Source organism: Haliotis asinina, chromosome 4, assembly GCF_037392515.1.
Source record: "Haliotis asinina isolate JCU_RB_2024 chromosome 4, JCU_Hal_asi_v2, whole genome shotgun sequence".
Lineage (NCBI taxonomy): Eukaryota > Metazoa > Mollusca > Gastropoda > Lepetellida > Haliotidae > Haliotis > Haliotis asinina.
Genome location: NC_090283.1, coordinates 15,372,998 through 15,386,555, shown reverse-complemented (window position 1 = coordinate 15,386,555; position 13,558 = coordinate 15,372,998). Strand labels below are relative to the sequence as shown.

At 40.6% G+C, this 13,558-nt stretch overlaps 1 protein-coding gene across 2 annotated transcripts; it reads left to right on the top strand.

Moving 5' to 3' along the window:
- Window positions 1-3,656: 3,656 nt before the first annotated feature.
- Window positions 3,657-13,255, top strand: LOC137282291 (uncharacterized). Of its 2 annotated transcripts, none has more exons than XM_067814027.1 (5): window positions 3,657-3,898; window positions 8,782-9,149; window positions 9,712-9,793; window positions 11,279-11,461; window positions 12,549-13,255. In XM_067814027.1, the coding sequence occupies exons 1-4, from the start codon at window positions 3,853-3,855 to the stop codon at window positions 11,458-11,460; spliced, it is 678 nt and encodes a 225-aa protein (XP_067670128.1). In that variant the 5' UTR covers window positions 3,657-3,852; the 3' UTR covers window position 11,461; window positions 12,549-13,255. The 2 variants fall into 2 exon arrangements, with proteins under 2 accessions (XP_067670128.1, XP_067670130.1); XM_067814029.1 differs by having other exon boundaries at window positions 11,279-11,465.
- The last annotated feature ends 303 nt before the right edge of the window (window positions 13,256-13,558 follow it).

Here is a 13,558-nt window from a genome sequence, read left to right as displayed (position 1 = left end):
CAAGATTACGAACGCACTCTGTCATGAAAAGAAATTCCCCAAATGCCACAATGTACATTTGCCCACATTCTACATGGCATTGTGTATTCATAGTTTTCGTGGGTGGCAATGTCCAACTGTGAACTAGCTAGTGGTATGGAACATAACGTATGGTTCAATCGGACATGCTAATTTTGCCAAGTGTTTTTCAAACGGCTTCATACCACGCTTAATGTTCAATCAAAGCGACAACTAAGCCTTATTAAAATTCTCAATAACCAACATTGTAGACATGATGAGGACATTGATATATTTGACACATCAGTCAATAAAACATATTGTCAGACCTAGTTCGAAACACTACAGACTTGGTTTCCTGAAAACCTACGGTAAATTAAAAACATTGAAACCAGCTGGATCCTGCTTGGAGGAGTGGGTAATGACTCGCACTGGAAACCATCCGGAAATGGTGCAAAATTCAGTTTCCGTTTTCATGGAAACCACATTGAAACAACGAGAAATGTTGGTTTCCATGACGTTTCTCCTTAGTTTCATTGTTCCTGAGTGCTATTTTGACTTGTACGCCATGTTCTTGAATGTTTTCAGGGGAGTACTCTATTAGCATTTGCATATGTTGTGACAAGTGTAGGTGAGACTGGCAACGTCCACCTTCGCGTAGATTCTCATTGTCATTACGATTTGAATGGAATTTTATTTTGTGTACGCACACACGTTCTTGATGTAGATGGAACTGCTAATCGACTGTTTTAAGCGCACATTTCTTACGGATTTGGAAATAGTTGGACGGTTTGTTCGATCAAGAGCCACTTCAAGTACAATTGAACAAAATGTGTTTGTTTGTTATTTAAACCCTTTGTGAGGCGGCCTTTTGAGATATCAAAAAGGCCCCTATGTTCATACAGTTTGCACCACTAAGTGCACTCACGGCAAGTACATATAACAGGATGAGTACCCTAACGATCTCACTCCGGCTGCCTATGTAATCGATAACAAATCACCAATCATTTTAATAATCGTTGAAATTCATGAAGAAAACATGATTTCCACAATTTCGACCAAAAGAACCAATAAAGTTAAAACACAATGGGAATGTCAAAGGTGGGACTTGTGGACTGTCTTGTGCTGCTTGACGTGGAGATGTGGATAGCAAACTGTCACATCCAAACACCTTACTTCAGTGGAAGGTTCCTTGAATGACTATTGCATGATGCGTCGTGAGCAACAATCCCAGTGTCCGTGACTTCCCTTGGCCGGGAAAGAAGCAGAAAGTTTCCGACTTCTGCTCTGAACAAGTCATGATTTTACACCAAATTGTAGATGTCCATTATATATCGACTTTAATGACTCTGCCCACCATCTTGAAGCCCAGAGTTAGTATCAGCGCACCATCTTGAGCATGGGACGTTCTTCTTCCTGTCTTCTTACTGTCTTCGGAATGCTTGTCCTTTTGCCCACGAGGACCCTCCATGAAGGAGTATCATGAAAAACGATCATTAGACGCGGCTTTGTAACGATCCCTATACAGTGAGACATTAATCCAGGCCAACAGTTCTGATCCTTCATGGTTGATGTATCCAGTTACATATTACATTGTACCATGAAGGGTGAATCTTCTCTTTGGTCATTGAAACGACTGACAAGAGCCAGGCGAAACGAAAACTTGGCAAATATGCGGACCTCGCTTTCGAAATATCATGCTTGCATTTCAAGTAATTTGTTAGTAGATTCTCCTTTGTTCTCGGTGCCTTTGGTTTGGCACCTCCTGAACTCTTGGCACAGCTTTGTAGATCCATCATATCTCTCCGAAAGTGGGGTTGGTGGGTTAGATTTGGCAGCGGTTTCTTGGAAACGTCCCGTCAAGGGCCGTGAACTGATAATCGGCTTAACTAGCTTGGCAGCCAACTTCTTTCTATTCTAATCTATAAAGCTAATACACCGTTGATATTCGCTTTTCAATGATGGACATCACTATTGAGTATACGGATATCACATGGCATAAGGAGGGGAAACATGTATTTGGGTATAGTACTTGTTAAACGTTCACCAATATTCTTCAATAATGTCTTGGAGGTTTTAGTAGTTTTAAAATGGTATGCTTTACCATCATGAGAACAGAATCCAAACAATTATCAATACAAGCTCCCATAATAAGAACATGCAAATAAGGGTGTGTACACAACAACGTTATGAACAGCGTTATGCATTGTTAGTCGAGAATCATGTCTTAGACAGAGGACTTCAATTCATATGGGATTTTTTTATATTTACCAGGTCTTCTAGAAATAAGGTTAGTTGTATGTACCCAGTGTGCATAAGAACTGAAACCTATGGTTTTCCTTAACGATTAAACATGTGTATATGTTTATGTGTATGAATGCATGCTTCGATTAATAGCATCTTTTATTGCCCAAGGTACGTGGAAGATGTATTGTTTGTTGAAGGCTGCAGTGAAGAGTATTTCAGACATGTGGGGTCCATTAATCAGGTGTGGAAATAGCTTCACACACTATAACCATGTAGAGAATGGAACCTGAGTCTTGGACATGACGGGAAAACACTTTAACCACTGGGCTACTCCACCCCCCTGTCTTTTTAGTAACTTAAAAATTAGTAGTGTTGTTTACTTATATGATTTGAATTAATTTGTGGTAAACAGAGGTTAGTATCTCAGTTCCATGACTCTCTATGACGTCCAGCGGCTAGATTTTCGAAGCTCTCTTAGCCGTAAGATAGCCGTAACTTAATGTTAATGTATGGCACTTACGACTATCTTAGCGCTAAGAGAGCTCCGAAAATCTAGACCTAGAGTATACGACACGGGCGCATACGCACGCAAGCACATACACACCTACGCATGACCTGCATTTCACCTAAATCGGTGTACGCAAGGAAAGAACATTTATATAGATGCTGTTTAGTTCACCATATATAAAGGCGACTGAAGTGAGTGAGTAATGGTTTTTCGCCGTTTTATCAATATCGAGGTGGGGAACACCAACAAAGGAGTAGGTTTTGATGTTGCAACAACAAAGTAAGTCGAAAGTTGGTCGGCTTGTCAGTTTCCTTCCGCTTACAGCAGAAACAACAATGGACAAGTAACATTTGCGACCCGTGAAGATCCAGTTTGGAACTGTTTCACAGTTTGTAAAAGTCGACTAACGGGATAAGGTGTCCTCGCTAACTCGATACACAGGTGTCATCGTATTTCAGTCGCCTAGATCGACGCTCATCAGCTAATCACTGTATTGGCTCTTGTACACTCGATTATTTAACAGACGGTCGTTTTATATTTGCAAATAAATAAAATGCGGAGTTAAACAACAAATAAATACACAAAACCTTTCATACTGTCACATAAGATAGACTAACCTGGGCACAGGAAACAATAGCGTCTTTGTCGGCTGGATCGACCGTGTAGTTAAAGTTTATCACAAAGGTAATGAAATTAGTTTAATTATTTTGTTGTGGTTAAAAATTCATGTTTTAGAAGTTTGAATTTTCACTGATAGTGATGTGTGATCGATGATCTACTGTCATTCGGGTTAAATATCGATCCGTGAACTTGCGCGTAGACGTCATCTGAGATGACAAGTATCAAATCAATAAAATGACTATTCAGCTGTACACTCACCGCACTCCTGCGGTCGTGAGATGTGAAGGCGGGTTGTGTGGTGATTGGAAAGTGAGTGAGAAACTCAGAAACTCAGAAACTCAGAAACTGTCTTATGGGGAGTCAGAAACGAAGAAGAACACACAAAGTGCGATCGTAGTGGTTTGTGAAGGCTAGTTGTGGTTTGGTGGAAAAGTGTGTAAGAAAGTCAGAAAGTCACATCCGGAGACCGATATTGACAGATGCAGGGTCAGGCAAGGAGTAGAACAGGAAGTGTACAGGTTCCAGGTAAGATTTATTGTGTACTTCTTGAGTCACTACTCAGAACAGCTATATGAAAGAACCGGGTAACTACACTGTCGATACACATGCAATATCCGTGTAGTTTAGAATAAAAAATATATCATCATGTACCAAATATCAGTAAAGTATATTTAGATGCACATACAATTTATGTCTGCGAGCGTGAGTGCGTGAGCACGGATGCCCGCACACGTATACGTACGTACGTACGTACGTACGTACGTGCACCCATCCATCCACCCATGCATGCATGCATGCAGATATACCTTTAGTCAATTTGCAGAGTAGTTAAACTTCAGAATATGTATTTCTTTCAATTGTATTGTAAGTTTCAATTATATTTTGTAGATTCCAACTCATAAATAAGAATCATGTTTGAAGTTTGAAGCTTTAATCGAGTAGTAACAGTTCACTATCCATGGAAACAGATTGGGCTTGGTTTAAAGGACTGAAAATACTGATAAACATGAATGGCCCATTGGTGATCGGTCATGCTCACCACGTTGAGCATGTCGGGACATTTAGACGCGGTGGTGTAATTGCATAAAAACACAAACAACTAGAATCGGCTAATTTACAGTTGTATTCCATGTCATTAATACAGTGACAATACAAACACAATGGCAACACCACTGCAATGACAATGCAAAAGCAATACCAATACAACAACAATACAAATACAATGCAATGACATTATAAAGGCAATATGATATGCTTATTAATATTATACTTCTTATGGTAATATTCACATCGCTGTGATCATTTGTTGTTTTTTGGGGGTAATTACACGTACAGACTCTGTTTCAAATGTAACTTTTCTTACAAGTCGATACACCTTCCTAAAAATGAAATACAAAATACTGGCAATACAAATGCGCTTGCATTACAAAATTGTACAGCTATTAAAGAACATCGGGGTACATTTTCGCCTAAGAGCTGGCAAGTTAATATGACATCCTTTATAAATACACGTATCCGTAAACAAATCAAAACTTGAGACAATACAAATGAAACTCGTCTTATAAATAAAGCATACGATATACGGGTACAATTAGAAAATTAGAAAACAGATATTAACATTCTAAAGATTCCTGTACTATAAACATGTAGGATAGTAAATAATTACTTATTTTGCTGGAGATGTCAGATGATCCAAGGTGAACGACAGATAAATTCTGTGAATTTTTATAAAATGTTTTCTATTTTTCATACCTATTTGGAATGCGTATATCAATATCTATGTTACATCACACATAATTCTGATTGACTAAGCGTTCTCCCGTCTTTTTAATGTAACCAACTTATAGTGTAGCTAGATTGCAATGTACCCGCTGCCAATGGCAACTCATTCGGTACTTTGAGGTAGTACTTCTTTATCTCGAATAACATGAGAATGAACTGAAATCCTTACACAGCTGCAGTTTTGTAATATATAATATGAGACGACTCAGGCAAGTATGGTTCCCTTTTACACGGGACCGAGTCCGTGGTCTAATGGTTACAACGTCTGTCCGGAGAGTGGAAGGTCGCGGGTTTGATCCCTGGCCGTGCCATACCAGCAGACGTTAAAATATGTTACTTACAGGTTCCTGCCTGACGCTCGGTATTAATGCGTACAAGGACTGGTCGGCGCGAAGTCAGTACACTATGTCTGAGTGAGGTTTTCATGCTTTTACTGCGGTATGGCATCTATGTGAGGTAGCACTATAAACCCAGCTCAAGTCTGACACACAAACACACGAATGCACGTCATGATATGGGCGAAATATTATTAGGCGCGACCTTTTCATCTCACCTATTCATTCGGGAAAAAGCTTCCAAAACGTTATTACCCGTGAAGGTTCCGGGGTAGAATAAGCCTTGAGCAACCCATGCTTGCCATAAAGGGCGACTATGCTTGTTGTAAGAGGCGACTAACGGGCTCGGGTGGTCAGGTTCGCCGACTTGGTTGACACATGTCATCGGTTCCCCATTGCGCAGATCGATGCTCATGTTGTTGGTCACTGGATTGTCTGGTCCAGACTTGATTATTTCCAGACCGCCACCATATAGCTGGAATATTGCTGAGTGCAGCGTAAAACCAAACTCACTCACTCACTCCAAAACGTTCCGTGTCAACCTTAAACTGATATATTCCAGAACATGCCTTGGGCAGTCGAGTCATTAACACGGAGTAAAAGAAACACATCTTTGATCTACAATAATTTACACTGCTACAAAACATTACTCGTACAGACAAAGGTGGAAGTTTCCTTGCCTTTGTACAAATACCTCACTGATAATGTACAAATTGCTTGGAGCTGCATGCATAATGGAACATTACTGATGAACGTTTTCTGGTGTGTAATGGAGATTCACAACGCAGATATTATATTCAGTTTCAGGTGTTTACTTTATCAACAACACGGTACGCCGTGTAAACAATGTGGATTTCTTTATAATGATCCTTGCATTACGGCAGATTGACTGCACAAAAAGCGACAGATTGACATGGTCAATTTTCCTGTTTCCCAGACTCTTCGACTGATGCCGCCATTTAATGAACTCATGTTACTTTGTACAGCAAACATCACTTCACTGTTTGTGGTAAACATCTCGGTTCCTGAATTCAGACCTTCCGCAAAATCGTTAAACATCAAAATCCGTATTTCAGCGCAGAGAAAGACAGTATGCATAATAGATTGGTAAACTGATTCAGCGTTATTGTAATTCCGCGTGGCATAAAACTGAATGTCATCATCGACGGAGGTAAATACGGCGAACATGAGGCCATTTATATGTTTTACGTGTTTTTAAATTGCTGCTTCGACCATCAAGAGAGAGGGTAGCTAAAACGAACAAAATAACAATATGTTCTCGTTACAAGAGTGACTTACGTAGTGTGGTGTGTGTTGCTATGCACAGAGCATGTGTCACAAATCAACGGAGTCCTTAGAAGGGTGACCGTGTTTGGCAGGCCTTTGAGTTTCTAGAAGTCCAGTCCTGCCCCACAACGAAGCACACGTGGCACATGCGGTCTCACCTTAGGCAGGCACGTTTGTTGAAACCTGCCCCTTTCAACCAGCAGTGAATGGGTACCCGGTGGGATAAGTCTTCAATCTATTTTATTGAATACTCAAAGGTCTCAGGCCTATAGTACAATATATAGTAGTAACATATAGAAGAATTGTACACATGTATACGGCATTATTTGATATTATGCTTTTTTTTAAAAATACAGCTGTCACTTTCAGTTATAATTATTAACTTTCAAGCACCCTAACGGCATTCGATGTTATAAAGTCCATCATGTGACACAGAAAATGCCGGCTTTTTTTTCAATTATCAATTTGTCTTTTTAAATTTAGGTCACTTCGTAATAATCTTTTCATCATTATGTTGATTGAGCATGATTGCTTGGGAAACAGTTTCAAATAAACATAAGTGCAGAAAGATTAAGCTGGCCATGTTTCATTTAATGCATGTGACAGAAAATCACCACAGCCGAACTTTCGACAGCCGGGGAAGTGTAGATCATAGTTCAGTGGAAGCTGTCACAACCGGCATTTGTGGTTTGTACATTTATCATCAGCTCTACAATCCGACACATTGCCTAAAACAGATTATTTCCCATTGAGTGCCACTTTAGACAGCTTCCATTGTATGTTTGTTACGATGACATATGTCAACCAAGTCAGCCAGCCAGACCATCTGATTCCTCTAGTCGCGACGTACGACAAGCATTGGTTGCTGAAGCAAGAACGTACCTGGATCCTCACGGATCCGGAAACGGAAAACACAGAAATAATTCGCACAGCCTATCGTAAATCTTCTCATTCAGAAAGTCACAGCTGTTACTAATAACATTGATCTTCCATACTACAGCGCTGAACAAACATCCGGGACTGTTGTACAGTTTGTGATAAATATGTAACAAACGTTTTTCGCAAACTAATACAGATATGTTAATAACGTTGAAACCCTAAAGCCAATATACGGGTTCTTTCAACAAAGTAAAGGCCATTCTAAAATCTATATGTGCCTCAGGAAAGCCGTGTTTCCAGGTTTGTGCGATAAGTCTGTTGCAACGCCTGTCAGTAAACACGTCATTGACTTATAATTATCGTGTAAATTGTTACGGATTTGCGGATGAAGAAAGGTATTCTAAAGGGACATTTCGTCGCTAATCAGTAAAGAGGTGGAGGTTCCTAATGTTTACTGTTATCTTTGCCATCTGAAACACAAACTTTCTCCGGAACATGCCGTAGTATTAGCAACGTACATCGTAACCGTACAATGAGTACGGTATGAGTACGTTTTATTCAGTTCCAGTGTTTCTGTTTACCATCTGCCGCCTGCCCTGACTTTTCATTCGAAATATGAGTTCCCGGTTCCCAATCAACCAACCAACCAACCAACCAACCAACCAACCAACCAACCAACCAACCAACCAACCAACCAACCAACCAACCAACCAACCAACCAACCAACCAACCAATCAATCAATCAATCAATGAATGTACCTTTAAACTAGAGATGTCACGGTACATGAGTTTCATGAATCGATATATCACCATACCCATGTCTCGATTCGATTTATATCACGATACTTCTCTTTGCGGCGTTATTGCTTAAATCTGGTTACATTTTTACCGTTAGATATTTAACAGTTGTAATTTCTCGTCGATGTGCATGAAAAAATAATCATTTAAAACTCATAATATCCAAACAACATCATACAATTGCAAAATAACATATGTAAACCGATACTTTCAAAACAAAATATCAATACAGTTTTCAATGTATCGATATTTGTATTCTCTTATAAAAAGTATCGATTCATCGATTATCTTGGCATTCCTACCATAAACAAGTCGTCCTTTTCACAGCCACTGATTGTCATGTGATGGAAGGTCTGCGAAAACAGTTCCTTGTCACCGGCAGCTCCTTGCTCATCTGTCAGCTGATGTTCATCACGTCGCTAGGATATTCCGCCACCAGAGTATGCACAGACAACTCTATCCTGAACAATAGCGGCATGAACGTCGACAAAAAGGTGACGCAAACTCCTTACGCCATTCTTGCAACATCGGGGCTGATGGACTGCGGTGTTAAGTGCCAAAGAAGAAAAGCGTGTGGCGGTGTCAACTTTAACGTCAACACTGGCGACTGTGAATTGTTGGGTGAGACCGTAAATCAAAATTCATTCACCACAGCGATGGGATGGATTCATTCTGTTGTCGACATGTTCCCAAAGGTTTGTAATGAAATCTATATTAAGATTAATACAACTTCAGGCAGTTGAGATTTGGTGTCACGGCCCGTCACTTGAAATTAGGAATGAACCGTGTATAATAGAGATTTAGGTTACTGTCAGGGATCCCGCAGCTCGTTACTTGTATAACGTGAATTTGTTGTGTTGTGTTGTGTTGTGTTGTATTGAGCTCTTTTTCAGACAGTTGTCACTCTATCACGGATCATCACTTGTAAATAGTTGTGCTCCACACATTTTGGTGTGGGTGACAAGCAAACGGGTTAACATTTGGCTGCCTTATTAGCATATAGACAAAATGCCCCTAGTGACTCTGTTTATTTTACGACTCTTTAATGGAAAAGTTGTTGGTAAAGCAACAATACAAATCGGAGCTCGTGACGACTCAGCCATTGAACTTCAAGGATACAATACCTACACTTGAGGAAATACATGTACTAATGCCATTGCTTTCTTCAAAGGCACAATACACAGGTTCATTACAGAGGCTTCGCATGCATTGTTTTTAATTTTTCTCTCTTTATTCCTTCATTATTGTGTTCCCCAGAGGTTGTCAGGGACCTGTGCCCAGCACACCTGCACCTCAAGTCAGTACTGTGATCCTACAACCTCCTCGTACAGCTGCATCTGTAAGTATTGTTTCGCATTTTACAGCTTTGTGGATAAATACCTCCAACCGTAAATCAATTAATTCCACCAAGGAGTTCAGGGCTGATGATCAATGTACGTTTTAAATTGGTACTTAACACAAAGAAATCTAAAAAAAAAACATGTATGACGAACTATTATGGAGTTATTTCAGCGTCATATACTACTGTAGCGAAACCAGTCCTTTCTTAGATTGACGTAAAATTGTAACGAAATCAGTTTGGTTGACTTATTCCTGTAACGAAACCAGTTCTCTGTTAGCTTGACTTTCTACTGCATCGAAACCAATCCTTTCATGGCTTGACGTCTTAATACTACAAGGGAACCAGTCTTTTCATAGCTTGATGTACTACTGTAACGAAACCACTCCTTTCATAGCTTGACGTATTTCTACTACAGGGAAACCAGTCCTTTCATAGCTTGATGTATTACTACTACTAGGAACCCAGTCCTTTCATAGCTTGACGTACTAATGTAACGAAACCACTCCTTTCATAGCATGACGTATTTCTACTACAGGGAAACCAGTCCTTTCATAGCTTTACTTATTACTACTACAAGGAAACCAGTCCTTTCATGGCTTGACGTACTAATGTAACGAATCCAGCCCATTCTTGCTGTGATGCACGACTGTAACGGAACCAGCCTGGTTGACGTGGTAGTGTAGGGGTACCAGGAGGTTTTCTGTTTTCAAGTATTGCTGTAAGATACCGTGACCGACCCCTTTTTGATGTATACAGACTAGCACGTGCTTGGTGCAAGGAGATATACTATTGTGAGACCCCCTCCTTGGAAGGAACCGTGAAAGTCCGGGTTATAATTGGCCTTCCGCAACCCATGATTGCCGTAAGAAGCGACCAGTGGGATCGGCTGGTCAGGCTCGCTGACTCGTGTCATCATATCCAAAATTGAGTAGACTGATGCCCATGCTGCCGAATCACTGGATTGGCTTGTGCAGACTGGTTTATTTACTGATCGATGCCATATAGGTGGAATATTGGTGAGTTCGGCATTAAACCAACTAACCACCTGGAAGAAGTTCTCCTGTATATATATTCTTTTTCTGCTGTACATATTCGCGGAGTAAGCCACCACAGGCTCTTCAGTCCGACTTCATGCAATGTTTACGATACATACACTAAAACAGGATCAGGCACTAGAGTGCAATTGTGGCATTCTCCAGTCGTCAGAGCACTTTGCTGTTTCGCAGGGGACATGATGTTTACCATACATACACTAAAACAGGATCAGGCACTAGGGTGCACTTGTGGCATTCTCCAGTCGTCAGAGCGCTTTGCTGTTTCGCAGGGGACATGATGTGTTTGTTTATTCGAAAGGTTGACGCGCCTTGGCATCTGTTTGTGTCGGGAGAGTGGTGCAGCACATGCTCATATTTTCGTCCGTGATCTAACACTTCTGACTGAGTTGTGATAAGAGTAATGTTCTTGGTATGACATCTATTTCAGCAACGGCACAAGAAACTGCTACTACTGCCACTACTACCACCAGCATGCAAACTACTTCTACTGCAACTTCTACGACAACGTCTACTACAACATCAACGACAACTACAACGACGAGTACAACGACAACAACTCGAGCTCCAGTGCATATTCCATCGGGTGATGATGAGGAAGATGACAAGTGATGTGGGTACAGCTGAACAATAACCTTATAAAATATAATATCAGTGTGCTAACTACACGGAGATTATACCGAAACCGTATACAATTTCCATGGTGTAAATTGTTTGATTCACGATCTGCAGGGGAAAAAGGCCATGTCACAGCCCCTGAACATTTCGTGGAATTCCGTTTCAAGTTATATCTTTTAAAATGCAGTGCCAGTTCTTTTGATAAATGAACATTCTGTCATTAATATGACCATTTTCAGCTGTTTAGCTGCTTCAGTGTTAGGTATGCTGTTGCCAACTTGACAGGATCGACTTTCTGAGAAGTGAGTGATTTGGCTTCAAACCCATTCAAATCTTTTCAGTTATATACACAAAGAACTTAGCTCAGTACCCCCTGGCATGTCTCATGATTGAACGAGTCTTGATATTATCGATATCCCTTTGGTGTATATCGGGGCCATGAGCGGTCGTCTAGGGCAACAGCGTAACCCGTGGAATGGCGTAGACTGCCACATCAGAGGATCTGGAGGCTGGCAGAGGGTATGAGGCGGAGAGTGCTGGCACATTCACATTCAACAAAAAAATCGGCATTAGCTATTACAGGGCTATACCTGTACAGGAATGGTTTGGTCAGTGACACTTTAACAAGTTTCCGAACTGGAAAAATATTACCACAAAAATATTACGCGCCAAACTCTTCACAGAGAATGTGTGTCGCTAACAACCATATGGCGTCAAGGTATGACGCATGCAATGCCCGGAGTTCGAAAACCGTTTGCCTAGCTGTTTTCAAGTTCACTATTTAAACATTTATTTTACCGGCTTTCATGTTTTATCCAGATTATTTTATACATTTAATAGTTTGCACACTGAACCCAAACATATTGCAGATATATACTTATCAGAACATGTTTAACTGATTTTAAAAAGCCAGGCTAGATACAGACGCCATTTTGTTTATATGTCATATAGTCAGTAGCGAGGTTATTGATTGGCAGTATAAAATAAAATGATATTTTGCACATTTAACCTGCCGGTTAGATAAATACGTTGTAAACTTCTCCAACGGGTAATACGGTCTGATGTACACCTTTTTCTTGCAGTGTCATCCTTCGACTACAGGCTCTCGAGAGAAGCATACAACTTATTGATTAGCTCAAAGCGGCTTGTGCTGACATACTAAGAAACAGTCCGAGTGAACATCCTGATTCCTAACACGCCTAAGGGCCGCAACTCTACACATGACGACGTACCAGGATTGTATTTTAATGAAAGATTCCCTGGTCACAAGTCCATGCTCATCGTTGGAATTAGAATCTCATGTGTGTTGTTTAACCAAGCTTCTAGCAATTATGTGTTTTCCAGACAATCCAGTAATTCACATAATGAACATCAATCTCTGCACCTTAATCCGATGTCACACGTCACCTTTGAATAAACAGCTGTATCAGCTTTTGAAGGGCTGTCCAGTTGGGACTGAATATGCATGTCTCCCCAGATACTTAGCAGACACTTCGTCTCATCATCTGTCCAGGCATAACCACGTCGTAAGTGCTTGTTTTCCGGAGGCATGTTGTTTCCAGTTTACAGCTGCAGACTACTGACAGGGTGTATAGCGCACAGCAAAACGTTGCATCACAGCTATATTTAGATTTCCTGGCAAACTATTCCATTATAAACAGGGATGGTAGGATCTACAAATGCACCTTTGGTTGGATTAAACTTGATAAACCGTTTACATGACACGTTTACCCTGAATTTGCTCCACCTCTTGATCAGGGGCAGAATACCCCCTGGGAGTAAAAATTTACCCCCGTGTTAGACCTGTTTACGCGACAAAATTGCCTCACGGTGGTATATTTACCTCCAGGGGTATTTTAACTCCGGGGGCAAAGGGGTACATGTAAACAAGGCTAGTATGTCACTATTATTTGTTTCCGTGCTCTGACGAATAAGTACGTAGTTTTGGTTCGTGTTTGCGTTGAGTAAATGTAACGCATACAATTGCAATGTATCTGATTTGCGTATGTTGTTGGGTGAGCTGAATGGGCATATGTTTCTTTGAGGTCAAATACAAATAGTAGCAACAAAACACTTGTCGCACAGGAAAGAA

What these genes read in the sequence shown, in the direction of transcription:
- LOC137282291 (XM_067814027.1), top strand. Translation starts at nt 3,853, where the DNA reads ATGCAGGGTCAGGCAAGGAGTAGAACAGGAAGTGTACAGGTTCCAG. An exon ending in AGGAAGTGTACAGGTTCCAG is followed by an intron (nt 3,899 to 8,781) that starts GTAAGATTTATT and finishes TCCTTTTCACAG; the next exon opens with CCACTGATTGTCATGTGATG. An exon ending in TTGTCGACATGTTCCCAAAG is followed by an intron (nt 9,150 to 9,711) that starts GTTTGTAATGAA and finishes TGTGTTCCCCAG; the next exon opens with AGGTTGTCAGGGACCTGTGC.